At 39.9% G+C, this 17,131-nt stretch overlaps 1 protein-coding gene across 1 annotated transcript; it reads right to left on the bottom strand.

Annotated features, from left to right (window-relative positions):
* Positions 1–314: 314 nt before the first annotated feature.
* LOC134289441 (eukaryotic translation initiation factor 6) lies at positions 315–2,018 on the bottom strand. The gene is made up of 4 exons (XM_062855255.1): positions 1,764–2,018; positions 1,061–1,499; positions 583–764; positions 315–505 (listed from the first exon to the last, which is right to left on the bottom strand). Exons 1-4 carry the CDS (start codon positions 1,868–1,870, stop codon positions 496–498), a joined length of 738 nt encoding a protein of 245 aa, XP_062711239.1. The 5' UTR covers positions 1,871–2,018; the 3' UTR covers positions 315–495.
* Positions 2,019–17,131: the final 15,113 nt, after the last annotated feature.

Here is a 17,131-nt window from a genome sequence, read left to right as displayed (position 1 = left end):
CCACTGAACGGAATTAAAAGCGAAGAATAATATTATGACCCTTAAGGACAGACTTGTTAGAATCCCAAAATGGCCGCCACAATGGCCGGCTTTGGCACCTATGTGATAATAATTGATTATAATTTAATAAACCAGCATTGATCCCACATCTAAAAAGTTGAATTGATAATATGTAGCTGCAGACTGCAAATCTTTTGTTTCGAATTCCTAATTTAGGCTTGATCCCTTCGCATCAATTTCTATCTGAATAGGTACGTTTTCTCATTACAGTTACAATTTATGGATTTGTCATCTAAAGAACCGTCTCTCTCTACTAATCATAAGGAATTCGTATATTTTAACGAATCGTCCATTGGAGTAGGATATAGATTGTACACATAATGAATTGTATGCCTTTCCATATATATATTTTTGCGTTCCTTGCTGGCTGTTGCAGTAACAAATAAAGTTTAATTTTACCCACCTTTTAATTTAGATGCATTGTGATCGTGTTCCTTACGACATTCTAAAAAGCACAAACACACAATTTAGTTAACATAAGCAGTGGATTAAATCCTATGTGACTAGTTTATCAATACTTACGCCTCGATCAAAGATGCTCGTAAATTGTTCGTCACTCCGGCCGGTTGGGCTTCGTTCAGTTTGAAGACGCTTTCCACCACCGACAGCTCCGTGGAAGTCGTACTCATGCCGCAGAAAGCGCACCAATCGTTAACGACCACTCCACCAGCGAGCACTTCCGAGCCGCGGTTGACTGTGCCAGCCTTAAAAGGGAGAAGTTCATTTTATATTATTACTGATCAATTTTTATAAGATGAATTTTGCCGGATTGGGATTAGGATATTGACTCATTAAAAATTGATCTTTGAAAGATTTCTTTCTATTTCATTAAAACAGGATTCCTTAGAGGAATCCTGTTAGATCTGTGGTTATTTTATGCATACTAGGGTTCTGTTACAGTTTAGTAAATAACGTTTGGATATTTAAGTTCTTTATAGATCAAATTGAGACTCGATGCAAATAAACATGCATAAAACCTCTGTCTACGTTATCTACTTACCACCAGTGGAATCTGCAGAAGCGACGCCAACTCATCCAGCTCTGAGGTAGGTGTTTTCGGATGGACCAAGCCACCCTGATTGCTCAGCACCGAGTAAGCTCCCACCAGCACGTTGTTTGCCAGCGTTTGTCGGTACACTTCCACTCCGAGGACATCGCCTACAATTTCCTCCGTTTCTCGGTCAATATCCGGATGAACCAATGCGACATAATCATTGCAAGCGATAACATTTCCCAGCGCCGACAGACGCTCCTCGACGCGCTGAATTTTGACCGAGTCTGGAAGCGAGTTCCGTAGGTGCTGCAGTTCGACGTCTGTGGTGCTGCCGGGTACGATGAGACCGTTCTTGTTTGCCACCGAAAGACGGCCAATGATTCGGCACCCGGCTATACTGGCGTGCACTACCGGAATCGTCTCGGCAAGTTCTGATTCGAAGACACTGCAAAAATTAAATTTATTAGCAGGGGTTATAAAATCGGGTGGTTACTGTGCTTGTGTGAGATGAGCATCAACCAAAACAAACGGGCACATGGGGAATTCTAACCTCGAAAGCGATCGATGCTGTTTTATTTTTATCTCTAAAACATCACTAAATTCATTGTTCTTTGATGTTTCATTGAATTTGGGGAAACCAGAAGAAGTTGATCCACCAAACAGTAATTTCGCAACATCTCGATAAAGCCCCGACCCCATTATTACTCACCTGTAGAAGGCTTCCGATCCGCCTATCGCCACCAAGCAGTAGGAATTTGTCAATTTACTAAACACGCCAATATCGTCATTGTTCTCGAACTGTGCGCGGAGGGCCATCGTGCTTTGCTGGAGATTGCCCGGTAGTTTTTCCTCAAAAATGCACGCTATTTCATGGGAATTTTCACAAAATTTTGCTCGCAACGCCAAACGCGACGACGACTCACTGGCAGAGTGATAACAACACAAAACTGAAATGCACGACGACGACGGAGACGCAGTGTTGCCACATTTTTTTCGGTTTTCATCTGTGATTTTGGTCAAAAAAATCTTTTTCATCTGTAGGAAATTTCAGAAAATCTTAGTAAAAATCTGTGATAGGATAATGTCTTCAAAATCGAATATTTTTGAACAATTTGTTTAAAAAACGGAAAAAAATGACCAAGACACTCCCAGGTTGCATCTGAAGATCATCAGAAACCACAAGAACCTCGAAAACAATGCGCCTGAGGCTTGACCTAGGCCATCCAACTAGAAAATTTAATTTCTATTATTTAAATTTGAGTACCAGAAATAACAATAAAGCTTTATTCACAAAAGTTATTGTCATTGTTTTAAAAATCTTAAAAATCTTTTTTATTGCAAAAATCTTTGATCTGTGATCACAGATATCTGTAGGCGAATATGGGAAAAAATCTGTGTAATTCTTGGTAAATCTGTGCATGTGGCATCACCAAGCATCACTGCGGAGACGGACTGAAAAAATTTGTTGACATTTCTCGGACTGTCAACGAGCACAGCCATTGTTGATAGGGCCACCAGATTTTTGGCTGCGACATAACGCGTAAATTCGAAACGACTGTTTCTGAAAAGGAATCTGGCGTTCGATTTGAGTAAATCGTTACAAAAAATATATATAATTGTCGTGTGAAAGATTTTTAATCTTGGGCAATTAGCGAAGCTGGAATTAAAGAAGATTCCATAGAGTCAGAATTCATAGATAAAAAAAATCTATCGGAATCCTTGTTGCAATCTAAACAGATTCCTTTCAGGAATTCCTCCAGGATGCGTCCTAGAATTTCACCACGGGTGTCTCCATAAATCCCTCCAGCAATTCATCCAAGGATTGCTCCAGAAAATCCTCTAGGAATATCTGCCAGAGATCCTCCAATATTCCACCACGGATTCCACCAGAAAATTCTAAAGAAAATTTTCCTGAAACTCTACCAGGAATTCCTTCAAGAATTTCTCCAGGAATTTGGCCAGGAATTTCTTCAGGAATACTACCAAAGATGCATCCATTATTTTTTTCAGAAATTCCCTTAAAAAAAATCCTGCAGGCATTCCTGCAGAAATCCCTCCAGAAAGCCTCAACAATTTCTCCAGACATTCCTCGAAGTATTAATACAGGTAACCACTAAGCACTGTTCTGAGCATTATAACAGCCATTAAACAGCTTTTCAGTGCTAAATAGCTCTATATAAGCATTCCTAATGCTTATGGGCACTATAACCAGTAAGAACTAAATTAAGCCCTGTAAGCCTATATAAAGCCTACAAGCTGTAAAGAAGTTTGTCAGTGCTGTCACAGGGCTTGGAGCACATGACGTTTATATCAATCAAAATAGATTTCGACCAAAACAGACTCGAGTCGGTCATGATCAATACGTTTTAAACATCCATGTCGGGCGGGATTGGCGGAACGGGATTATTTTTGTTGTTGGAATGTTTATCGGAATGGTGTTGTTTAATAGATAATGGAATCTGGTTATGTTAATTATTCCATTTTTTTCAATCAAGACAAACTCCAGCTCGTTTCCCTATTCTTCTGAAACGTTTCCCGAAAATTTATATAAACATTGCTTCTCCTGCTTCATTTCCTGCGTTCGTCACCACCAAGCTTACCACTGAATCATCCTCATCCCATATTATTTTCAACCCTCGAAATGCCCAAACTGTTTTTTTTTTTCATGGTTTAAATACTAGTTTGATCACACCATTCCCATGGTGCATTGGTGGAGCAGATGAGAAAGGGAACAGACTTGGACTTGATCAGGAACCCGGAGGACAACAGCTAGAATCTGGATGAAGTAGCAAAAAAGCAACTTCAATGGAAACGAAGGAAGTTAGAAAAGAACAGGAGATAAACAAAATATTTTTTTTCTTTTTTCTTTGTCTCACTTTTGACAACTTTCGCTCCAGAGACTTGGTACGATATTTTAAAGTTGGCCGTATATCAGCCGAATAATTCGCCAAAAGTGGCTTTTGAGCAGCTCTATAAGAGGATATAGAACCAATTAGCTCTGTTAGCCAGGTTCTACATTCGACTATAGAGCCGACTTAATGCCATTTTTACGGCTTAATGGTTACTTGGGTCCTTCAGGAATGGGGCACGTTCGGTGTAGTACTAGATTTGTAGTAATGAGCTGAATTTTAGTATGGTGAGAAGGTCAATTCTCCGTTTCTGCAATGAAATGCTGGAAAAAGCGTGGGTATTATGGTTCCTTGCCTAATTTGATGATGTTTGAGCAAAACTTTGGGCAACAGTGTTGTTGTTTTCTCCATTTCTTGCAACATAAACAACATATATGTTATCTACTATATGTTATCAACTATAGTTATCCAAAGTTTTGCTCAAACAACATCAAATTAGGCAACGAATCATAATACCCACGCTTTGTGTACCATTTCATTGCAGAAACAGAGAACTGACCTTCTCACCATACTAAAATTCAGCTCATTACTACAAATCTAGTACTACACCGAACGCGCCCCATTCGTCTAGTTTTTCCTTCAGGAATTCCTCAAGAAATTTCTCCATAAACTTCTCCAAAAATTTCTTTACGAATACCTCATAAATTACCTACAGGGATCCCTGATAAAAAATATCATAAAAATACGATAAATTTTATTGTTACAACACCATTTTTTCGAAAAACATTCACCATTAAACGTATTGTAATTTACACAGCACACTCACCATCACCCCTATTGTTCTATACCATTCGGCGAATGGTAAATGGCACTTTTACAATAAAAAAATGGTGGTCGTTATGTATCTTAACCATAAAATTTTGAGAAAATTTTCATACACTTTTTCGTGAAAAACAATAGAATGTATTGTGTTTTTATGAGACATTTTTAGGGCAATTTTCAAAAGAAAACAATATATCTTAATGTTTTTTCATTGTTCTTACAATACAAATACAATTAATTGAATGGCGTCAAATGAATCGTTGTTACAATAAAAATACAATAATATTTGTTGTTGTTTGTAAGCAGTTTTCACTTTTGAAAATCCATAGAATTTATATTTTTCGCTAACATTTATATCCAGCATTTACGAGCACTAACGGCCGCCAGAATGATTTGCACATTTTAGGATAAGAATCAAACACTCTAATGTCTGTCTGGTATGTATTGCTTGGCAGCTGTTGATAAGATCTATCTTCAATCTTTTCAAATAACTGCCAAATATCACAAGTCAGACCTCAGGTCGTATGATCCATACCATAAATCGTTCACAATTCATGTGACCATTAGTATCTGTAAATGCTGGGGAAAAATGTTAGCGAGAAATATGAATTCTCTGGTTTATCAAAGGCGAAATCTGTTTACATAACAACAAATATTATTGCATGTTTATTTTAGCATCGGTTCAATAATTGACCCCCCCCCGCATAAAACGGTATCATACGATTATGGTACAATTGATCGTTTCCCGATTATACGTGATATCATAAAATGTATCATAGATCAGTCATACTGAGAATCATATTGGTGATAACATGTATCATATTTGGAGTTCGAATGATAGACCGAATAGGTTGTTAAGTATCGTTACCATTCAAAAATGGTAATTTTCGCGAACAAAAATATTGTCAAATCATTCACATTATAATCACTTTATCATTAAATTTATGATTCACTGAATAATATAAACAAGATTGAAATATTTCATGATTCTGTATTATCGGCTTGAAAAAAATGCACACCCCTGCGGGACAATCTGTCATGTTCAATGACGTAACCCGTTCTGTTTATATTTCGAAGTTTTTTTTAACCATCGTAGACTCGAACTGCGGTGATCGGCTAGTTGATTTTTTCCTCGCCCGCTGCCCATGGGACCATATCGACTTGGTGCTCGCGGGTGGCTCGAAAGCAGTGATATTAGAGGAAGTAGCAGGAGGAGAAAAAAAATGGAATACCGTTGCAGGATATGCAAGGTAAGTTAGCGTTATCCTTAGCCGGTGCGTATCGGATTGCCTACTAGGAACTGCACCCTTTGGCCCCCGCTGTGAATGTTATTATCCAGCTTTTTACGCTATTGTGAGGGGTGATTCATTTTTGACAAATCTTGCCGACAGCCCATGCAGCAACACAGTAGCCGAAAATTTCAGTTCACTGCTTCACATTTGTCAAAAATTTTCACCGGATGTTACCATTGTTACCAGCACAACAAACACAATGCAGCGTTCGTATAAAATGGTTGCAGGATTAAAGAAACTGTCTGAAGATTCCCGGAAGAGATTTGTTGGGGAAATTCCCAGTGGGGATCTCGTAGAGTAGACCCCGGAAAAAATGCATGAGGTTTTAACTGCTCTTCATGGAGATTTCTTTGGGAGCTCAGGGAGTTACTTATTGGGATCCCTCCATGCTAAATTATTGCAGGATTTCTTGTTTCATGAGAAGTGGGAAATATTGTCAGAGGGTTCTCGGAAAGACCTACTACAGAATACCCCAAGAGAAACTGCTGGAAGTTTCTAGGAAGGAAATGGTGAATGCAGTGAGAATTTTAGATTCCTCCAGGAGTGCGCTTTGGAGATTCCTCCAGTAATTTCCTCCGGATACTCCTTCATAAATTGCCTCCTTCAATCCTCCACCGAGGATTGCTCTGGGAATTTCCTTCGAGGATTGCTCCAGGAAGTCCAATCGAGGAATTCCCCCAAGAATTCCCACTGATTATTGCACCAGGTAGACTAACCGGGGATTGCTACAGAAAACTCCACCGGAATCCCACGACGGGACGTCCTTGTGCAATCAGCGGTGGGCATTCTTGAAGTAATCCTTTACGTACACCAACACAATTCACAACCCGGTGCAGTGGAGTTCCACATGGAAACTGAAGAAAAAATCAGGTTTTGTAAGGGAACCTGGTCAAACGGGAAGCGAGGGTGTTCTGTTGGCAGATTCCGGATGGCGACAGTGGAATACCCAAAAGGAATTTCAGATTGTTTGCAGGAGAAAAACACACACGAAGTTACTTGATTAACTTGGTTTAATAAACGTGATCGAGGATCAAAAGTACAGTGTATACACGCGGTAGCGGACGACGAACGAATGCTCATCAGCACAACGCCCATCGGCGCACAACGCAAGTCTGTAGGGGTGCACACGCAGACGTTAGTGATAGGGTTGCGCAAAAGATACAATGGCTGCATTTATTGCTAGAGGTGAGCATTGCACCCTCCAACACTCCCCCTCAATGCGAAGACTCTTCACCTGGTGGACTCTCGTCATGCCCGAGCAACTTGCGTAGTCCCGGGAACTTCACGAGATTCAGCAACCTGCTTCCGATGCCCGCACGTACTTGGTTCGTCGGGAGAATCTTCTCACTGTAGAATGGATCATTTCGTCCTCCAAACGGGTACCGATTGATCACCGATTCATCGATTGCATCGTACCACACGACATCCTCCTGGAACGACACATTCCTAGACGGCGAATCGCTACTCATCCTTACGGCCGCGACTGAGTCTTCTTTCTGCACGCAATCTTCTGCAATCCTAACTCGGGAGTCTAGCTGGCTTTTTGACATATACCGATCACCAAAGGCTGCTGGCGGCTGTATCATGTTCAGGTAGTACAACCCGCCACGTTGGTGTCCGGTGGCAACTACCGCTCCATCAACGCCCACTATATGACATCTTTCGCCAGTAAACAACACTTTGTAGTTCTTCTTCGCCAACTGATCGACGGAAATCAGATTTACTGAAAGTCCTGGCACATACTTCACTTTGTTCATCTCGATTTTCATTGCCTCACCAAAACCGTCAATACCGAACACAACACTGTAGTATTTTCACGATCCGTGGCAAAATCCGACGAACCACGGATCTGGACAGAAACTCCCGTTAGCGCGCTGCGCATGAAAACGTCCGTACGACACAAATTTGGTTAACAAACTGAAGTGCTTTATGTCCCGTAATCATTCATCCCAAGTCCACGCACTACCATCTATTCATCTCCCTCTCGCACATTCCTCAATAATTTCATCCCATTCACTTCACGCGTCGGTCACATGCACACCATCAACGGCTGCCCGTTCACGGTTCATTCGAACGCACTCGAACTGAAGACAGACACGGACAAGCTTTTGCTTCAAAAGCCCAAACCTAAAGCTTTCCACGCATGCTGTGCGATGTTTATTTGGCACGCAGTACACTGACCAAAATAGCGCGATCAATGTATTGATGTGATGCATATTAAAATTGTAATTTTCCCTTATCAACATTAAACCTACTAAACATAAAATGGCACAAAATAGAATGCTAAATATGCAAATCAAGGATTCCCTGTATTGATAAACATAATTAATTAGATACACAATCTACGCTTACTACAAACACCACTTCCTTCGCCTTGGCATTGAATATTCTTCCCATCCGCCAAAACGATATGATCACCAGAAGATTTCTTTAAGGACGTAAAAAACGACCTGTCGCTGCACATATGCGCACATGCGCCACTGTCGATCACCCAGGATCTATGCTTTCCTCCACCAACGGCAAACGCAACACTTCTCGAATCTGTTTGCGCCACTTTCGCTTTTCCGCACTCACTGCAACTGGTACATGACGAATCAGCTTCTTTCTTCAGCGTGGCCAAATATTTCCGACAGTTGCGCTTGATGTGGCCAGGATTTTTGCAGAAATGACAAATACGGGAATCGACATCCGGTCTGGCTTCCGTGGACCGCATCGCGTTTTCGTTTCTGGCAAATTCACCTCCTCTTCTTTCTAACTGTCGGTTACACTCGTCGACGAGCTTAGACTTGACGACATCGAGCGAGATGTCATCATCCGACCGACTATCCAACGCGGTAACTAATCCGTCGTACGAGGGCGGTAGACTCCGGAGCAGCAGGCATACTTTGGTCTCCTTGTCCAAGGTCGTACCAGCCGCATCCAAACGATCGAATAGATCATCGAAAACGCGCAAATGACCTTCCAAGTCCCCGTCTTCCGCGAGATTGCAGGCGCATAACTTTTTCAAAAGCGAGACCCTAATCGATCGTGTCGTCTTTTGATGGTACCGTTTTAACGCATCGTACACATCGCGCGCGAGCACACAGTTCTTAATTAGTGGTAACTGACTGTCCTCGAGAAGCAAGATGATTGTCGCTTTGGCTTTTCTATTATCCCTTTTCCAATCTTCGGAACGATCTTCTTCATCAAACACCGGCTCGTCGATCACGTACCACAAATCGTCACGAGCCAACAAGTTTTCCACGCGCACATTCCATGTTTGCCAGTTGGTACCATTTAATTTTGGGATTGAAAATTTTGCTTCTCCCATTTCGACTCGGGTAGGCAGTCAACACACCAATGAAACGAACACGCCGACTGGCAAACAGCTCTTCTCAACCTCAACACGACACTTTTTCTTCGTCCCTTCCTCGAGCGGCGGCTGCTCAACACACTAGGGAACACGATGGAAAAACCCCGAAATTTCTTCTTTTTCCTTCTTCAAACACTTTCAGTTCGGAACACCTTTCTCTTTCTCCCCCTGGAGAAGTAATCACTTTCTTCGAGAACTGACTCGGAAATCACTTTTCTTCACCCTCTCCTGGGGCGGAATACCTGTCCGCAACTCTTTACTGCACTTTTTACCACGCGAAGCTTTCCGTGCCGACGCAGCAGCGGAGGAATAACACTCTATCCGGCTCTTCCCGGCCGAATCTTTCCACGCAAACTTTCTTCCTTTCTGGGTCGCTTGCTGGGGCCAAAACCTGTTGGCAGATTCCGGATGGCGACAGTGGAATACCCAAAAGGAATTTCAGATTGTTTGCAGGAGAAAAACACACACGAAGTTACTTGATTAACTTGGTTTAATAAACGTGATCGAGGATCAAAAGTACAGTGTATACACGCGGTAGCGGACGACGAACGAATGCTCATCAGCACAACGCCCATCGGCGCACAACGCAAGTCTGTAGGGGTGCACACGCAGACGTTAGTGATAGGGTTGCGCAAAAGATACAATGGCTGCATTTATTGCTAGAGGTGAGCATTGCACCCTCCAACATGTTCCAGATTCGCAAAGTGATCCCGGCGGACATATCGTCCGAAAACTCCGAGGAAGAAGTGAAGGTGCTCCGAGTCCGCATAGTGCAGCTTCGGCTGGTTAAGCCACTCCACGAGGGCCAAAGGTGGGCCACGAGTAGGACATAGTTAGGGCTGTAGGGACAATAGGCACAGGCATCTCGCAATCCAAAACCGTCAATCGCAATCCATTGTTTTCCCTCCTTTTGCGAAGCCTCAGCGGGAAAAATAAACGCTGAGTGGGCTGGAGCTGGTAGTCCTTGGGAATGCGCGGACGTAACAAAGAATAGTTACATTTCCTCAGTGTCTACAGTTAAAGGTGGCGGGCAGCGATCACAAGTCTAAAAAGAAATAATTTTAGTTCATAACAAATGTTACCAATGTTATTACTAGCGAAACAAGCTCATGGTGAAAATTTTTGACATTTCGGAAGCAATGAACTGAAATTTTCGGCTACTGTGTTGCTGCATGGGCTGTCGGCAAGATTTGTCAAAAAAGAATCACCCCTCATCAAGCGTAAAAAGCTGGATACACGGGTGGCGTTGTATGTTGCATCATCATCATAGTGCGATAGCAAATGCATAGATTTGGATGCCGCGGAGCAGTGAAATAATGATGTGATTCCATTCCAGTGTGGTTCCTGTTTTGTTGCCGCCAGGAAAGACATTATGACCTTCCCGACCTAATTTACAAGTGCGTGAACAATTGGGTGAATATTGTGGGGTTCCCTAATGTAAGAAACCGAAACAGTGATTCCTCGTCTTTACTTTTCAGAGTAATCTAATCGGTGAACTCACGGGAATTTATGATTCAAAATTATTTATTTATCATTGAGTTAATTGTTATCATAGGTTCTATGATCCCTAAAAAGTACTGAATAATATCATTTTTTGATTTTCAATCATGCAATCATACAATTATTATAACTTGTATCATTATCATTCCACGAACCAATTTCTTATAATATGAGTGATACCGTGAATTGTATTTTTCTATGCGGGCCATTAAACTAATTGTATTTGTATTGTTATCAATGATAGTTTACTATTTACTAGATTCCTTTAATTTATTGGAAAACATTAGAAAAATCATTGTTTATCTTTTTCTTGTCGTAACATTCTCTCTTGGCTAAAACCTGATTTTCAGCTAGTTTTCTATAAGTACTTCCTCAGTTATTCATTGAGAGCTTCCTCTGCCAACACGGCTTGACGTCTGTCAGTCGTTGAAGCTTAAGCGAAACATCTATTGTATTCAAATTTAAAACGAAAACTATAAAAAAATATGTCAAGTGATTTTGTATTTGATTATACAAACATGATCCAAGCAACAATAATATTTATTGTTATTTATTTGTTACGAATTGTTTTAAGTGTAATTGACAAATAAACTCTTTTTTAATAAGAAGTCCATGAGAGCTTTGCAGGCACTTTTGCAACTATTTAAAAACAACTTAAATTATTTTTTACTGATAGTAACTTTTAATTATTATAGAACTATTGAAAAACAATCGAATCAATTAGTCACTTATAAAGCTAATGTTCACTCATTGTACGAACTATATGGGTTTGATTTCTATTGTAAAAAGTAACAATATATCTACTATGTGTTTTATTGTGAACGATAAAACCAGTCATATGTTAATAATATTTACCATGTAATGAATGGTAATTTTTTATCCGGGATTCCTCCAGGAATTCCTCCATAAATAAAACCAGAAAATTCAAAAGAATAGATCCTCCTGGCACTTTTCCACGAATTAGTCCAGGAATTCCTCGAGAAATTCCTTCAGCGATTCCTCCGGAAACTTCTCCAGAAATTTCATCAGAAATTACTCCTCCAGACATTCCTCTAGGAAGTCTCAAAATTTTCTCCAGAAATTCCTCAAAGAATTTCTCCAGAAATTCCTCAAAGAATTTCTCCAGAAATTCCTCAAAGAATTTCTCCAGAAATTCCTCAAAGAATTTCTCCAGAAATTCCTCAAAGAATTTCTCCAGAAATTCCTCCAAGAATTCCTCCATAAATTTCTCCAAAATTTCCTTCAGGAACTCCTCCAGAAATACTTCCAGTAAATCTTCCAGGGATTCCTCCAAAAGTTTTTATTGAAATTCCTGCCAGAATTCCTCCAAAATTTCCACCTCTCCACAAATTTCTCCCGAAAATCCTGCAAGAATTTCTCCCGGAACCCTTCCAGGAATTCCTAGAGCAATTCTTCCAGTGATTCCTTCACGAATTTCTTCAAGAATTTCTCCGGGAATTCCTTCAGGACTTCCTCCAAATTCCTAAAAAAAAATTCTCCAGAAATTTCTTTAGAAATTCCTCGAAGAATTCCTCAAGGCATTCCTCCGAGAATTCCTCCAGGCAGCCTCGAATATTTCTCCAAAAATACTTCAAAAAACTCCTCCAGGAATTCCTTCAGCAATGCACAGTGGGGAAAAACCGACCCAAAAAGGCACCTAATTATTGCGGCTGATTGCGATCTTTGAAGCCCGACTTTTCCGAATGGAAAAATGTCAAGGAATCGATTGGTGATAGTTTCATTCACAGGAATTGAGTGCAAATGTCCATTTTGCCCCATTTTCCCCTAAAAAACACTGTTTTTCTGAATTAAATAATGGTTTCAACTGATTGCGGCTAACCAACAATTTTTTTATTGATGTAGAATTGACAGGTGCATTCTATGGGGCATACCTCGATCTGTGTCTTTGACTGGAAGTACCCATTTTGCCCCATTTTCCCCTAAAAATACTATTTTTCTGAATTAAAGAAATGTTTCAACTGATTGCGGCTAACCAATCGATTTTTACTTGATGTAGAATTAACCGGCGCATATTTTGGGGCACACCTCGTTCTATGTCTTTGAGTGGTGGTGCCTATTTTTCTCCATTTTCACCTAAACTACGGTTTTTTTGGATTTAAAAATAGTTTCAATTGATTGCAACTAACCAATATGTTTTCCTGAAATAGAATTGACCTTTGCATATTATGGGATACACCTCGTGCTATGCATTAGTCTGAAATTGCCCGTTTCACCCCATTTTCCCCTAAAATACTGTTTTCCTGGGTTAAAATGTTCGTTACAACTAACTAAAACAGTGTTTTAGGGGAAAATAGGATTATATGACCACCTCCAATCAATGACACAAAGTTTGTCTGACAATATGCACTGATCAATTCTACATGAGGAAAAACTTGTATTGTTAGCTTAAATTAGTTGAAATTGTTTCTCAAACGAGAAAAACAGTGTTTAAGGGGGAAAAGGGGAAAAATGGGCACTTCTAGTCAATGACTCAAAATAAGTTGTACCTCATATAATGCATCGATTAATTTCACATTAGGAAAAAAAATTGCTTGGTTAACCGCAATCAGTTGGAACTAATTAGGCGAAAATGGGGCAAAACGGGCAATTTCAGACTAACGCATAGCGCGAGGTGTATCCCATAGTATGCATAGGTCGATTCTACATCAGGAAAAAAAATATTGATTAGCTGCAATCAATTGAAACTATTTTTAAATCCAGAAAATCCGTAGTTTAGGGGAAAATGGAGCAAAATGGGCACTACCCCCCAAAGACACAGAACGAAGTGCACCTTAAAGTATGCGCCGGTTAATAGTGTTTTCAGGGGAAAATGAGACAAAATGGGTACTTCCAGTCAATGACACAGATCAAGGTGTGCCTCAAAGTATGCGCCGGTTGATTCTACATAAGGTAAAAATTGGTTGGTAAGCCGCAATCAGTAAAAACTATTTTTTAATCCAGAAAAACAGTATTTTTAGGGGAAAATGGGTAAAAATGGGCACTTCCAGTCAATGACACGGCTCGAGGTGAGCCTCATGAAATGTACCTGTCAATTCTACATCAAGAAAAAAATGGTAGGTATGCAGCAATCAGTTGATAGTAATTTTTAATTCAGAAAAAACAGTATTTTAAGGGGAAAATGAGGCAAACCTTAAAGTATGCGCCGGTTAATAGTGTTTTCAGGGGAAAATGAGACAAAATGGGTACTTCCAGTCAATGACACAGATCAAGGTGTGCCTCAAAGTATGCGCCGGTTGATTCTACATAAGGTAAAAATTGGTTGGTAAGCCGCAATCAGTAAAAACTATTTTTTAATCCAGAAAAACAGTATTTTTAGGGGAAAATGGGTAAAAATGGGCACTTCCAGTCAATGACACGGCTCGAGGTGAGCCTCATGAAATGTACCTGTCAATTCTACATCAAGAAAAAAATGGTAGGTATGCAGCAATCAGTTGATAGTAATTTTTAATTCAGAAAAAACAGTATTTTAAGGGGAAAATGAGGCAAAATGGGCACTTCCTGTCAATGGCATATATCGAGGTGCACCTTAAAGTATGCGCCGGATAATTCTACATCAGGTAAAAATTGGTTGGTTGGCCGCAATCAGTTGAAACCATTTTTTCATTCAGAAAAACAGTATTTTAGGGGAAAATGATGCAAAATGGGCAATTTCAGTCAATGACACAAATCAAGGTGTGTCCCATAGAATGCTTCTGTCAATTCTACATCAAGAAAAAAATGGTTGGTTAGCCGCAATCAGTTGAAACTATTTTTTAATCCAGAAAAACAGTATTTTTAGGGGAAAATGAGGCATAATGGGCACTTCCAGTCAAAGACACAGATCGAGGTATGCCCCATAGAATGCACCTGTCAATTCTACATCAATAAAAAAATTGTTGGTTAGCCGCAATCAGTTGAAACCATTATTTAATTCAGAAAAACAGTGTTTTTTAGGGGAAAATGGGGCAAAATGGACATTTGCACTCAATTCCGGTGAATGAAACTATCACCAATCGATTCCTTGACATTTTTCCATTCGGAAAAGTCGGGCTTCAAAGATCGCAATCAGCCGCAATAATTAGGTGCCTTTTTGGGTCGGTTTTTCCCCACTGTGCAATGGGGCACGTTCGGTGTAGTACTAGATTTGTAGTAATGAGCTGAATTTTTGTATGGTGAGAAGGTCAATTCTCCGTTTCTGCAATGAAATGGTGCAAAAAGCGTGGGTATTATGATTCCTTGCCTAAATTGATGCTGTTTGAGCAAAACTTTGGATAACTATGTTGTTTGTGTTGCAAGAAATGGAGAAAACAACAACACTGTTACCCAAAGTTTTGCTCAAACAGCATCAAATTAGGCAAGGAATCATAATACCCACGCTTTTTGCACCATTTCATTGCAGAAACGGAGAATTGACCTTCTCACCATACTAAAATTCAGCTCATTACTACAAATCTAGTACTTCACCAATCTGTCCTATTCCTCCAAGAATTCATAATTAATTTTCTCAAAAAAATCCTTCCAGAATTCCTCCAAAAATACCTCCAGGAATTCCTACAGGGATTCTTCCAGGAGTTTATCCAAGGATTCTTCCAGGTATTCTTCCAGAAAATCCTCTAGGAATTTCCGCCAGAATATCCTCCCAGATTTCCTCTAGGGATTCCTCCAGAAAATCCAAAAAGAATTTCTCCCGGAACTCATCCAGGAAGTTTTACTTTATTCCAAAAGCTAGACTTTACATATACTGGCGTGAGTGAGAAATGGACAAATTGAGGTGAAATTTGCGAAAAAGTTACTCGTCCTCTCGGTCTCACCGAGAGGACGAGTAACTTTTTCGCAAATTTCACCTCAATTTGTCCATTTCTCACTCACGCCAGTATATGTAAAGTCTAGCTTTTGGAATAAAGTAAAACTTCCATTCGGCTGGTTAAGCCGCAAAAATCGATAATTAATTAATTTAATTATGTCATCCAGGAAGTTTCTACAGAAATTCCTCAAGAAATTCCTCCATGGATTCTCCCAGGAATTTTTCAAGGAATTTCTTCAGAAATTCTTCCAAGGATTCATCCATAAATTTCTCCAGAAATTCTTTAAAACATCCTCCAGATTATCCACCATTCTTCCAGGAGTTCCTCCACACATTTCTCCAAAAATTTCTCAAAGAATTCTTCCATAAATTTCCCCAAAAGTTGGTTCAGAAATTCCACCAGAAATAACTGCTGGATTTTCTCCAGGGATTGTTCCAGGAATTTCTCCAGGGATTCCTCCAGGGTTTCCTCCAGAAATTCCTCCACGGATTTCTCCAAACAATCCTAGAGGAATTTCTCCCGGAATTCTTCCAGGAATTTCTCCCGGAATTCTTCCAGGAATTCCTCGAGGAATTCCATCATGGATTCCTCCATGAATTCCTATATGGATTCTTCCAGGAATTTCTCCAGTAATTCCTCCATAAATTCCTCCAAAAATTCCTTCAGGAATTTCTTCACGGATATCTTAAGGAATTCTTACAGACATACCTCCAGGAATTTATCCTGGGATTTCTCTATGGATTCCTCCAGAAATTGCTTCAAATTGTATATTAATGAATTTTATCAATTTTAATATACAATACACGCTCACTACAGGATACATCCATAAATTTCTTCAGAAATTCTTCAAAAACTCTTCCAGAAATTCATTCAAAAATTCCTCAAGAATATTCTCTAGACATTCCTCCAGGATTTTATTCAGGAAGCCTCAAATATTTGCTTAGAAATTCCTCCAGGACTTCCTATATAAATGGCTCCAGGAAATCCTCCAGGGATTCCTCTAGAAAATTTTCTGGAAATTTCCGCTAATTTCTTCAGAAAATCCTAAAGGAATTTCTCTCAGAACTCATTCAGGAGTTCCTCCAGGAATTCCTCCAGAAACTCCTCATGAATTTTCTCCAGGAACTCTTCCAGGAATTTCTCCAGGAATTTCTTCGGGTTTTTCTCCAAGAATTTGTCAATGAATTTCTCCAGGAATTCTTACAGGGATTCTTCTAGGAATTTATCCTGTGATTCCTCCATAAAATCTTGAATGTATTTATCCCGAAACTCTTCCAGCAATTCCTCAAGAAATTCTTCCAGGGATTCCTCCATGGATTCCTTCAGGAATTGCTGATGGGATTTACCCCAGAATGCCTTCAAAAGAAAAATCCTCCAGAAATTCCTTCAAAAATTCATCAAAGGATATCCTCCATTCATTCCTCCAGGAATTTCTCCAGAATTTTTTTTTATTTAGG

The sequence above is a fragment of the Aedes albopictus genome, chromosome 3, assembly GCF_035046485.1.
Source record: "Aedes albopictus strain Foshan chromosome 3, AalbF5, whole genome shotgun sequence".
NCBI lineage: Eukaryota > Metazoa > Arthropoda > Insecta > Diptera > Culicidae > Aedes > Aedes albopictus.
The sequence above is the reverse complement of the archived record's forward strand: the minus strand, read 5'-3'. Positions and strand labels throughout refer to the sequence as shown.

What these genes read in the sequence shown, in the direction of transcription:
- LOC134289441 (XM_062855255.1), bottom strand. Translation starts at nt 1,870, where the DNA reads ATGGCCCTCCGCGCACAGTTCGAGAACAATGACGATATTGGCGTGTTT. An exon ending in GGATCGGAAGCCTTCTACAG is followed by an intron (nt 1,500 to 1,763) that starts GTGAGTAATAAT and finishes TAATTTTTGCAG; the next exon opens with TGTCTTCGAATCAGAACTTG. An exon ending in TTCTGCAGATTCCACTGGTG is followed by an intron (nt 765 to 1,060) that starts GTAAGTAGATAA and finishes CTCCCTTTTAAG; the next exon opens with GCTGGCACAGTCAACCGCGG.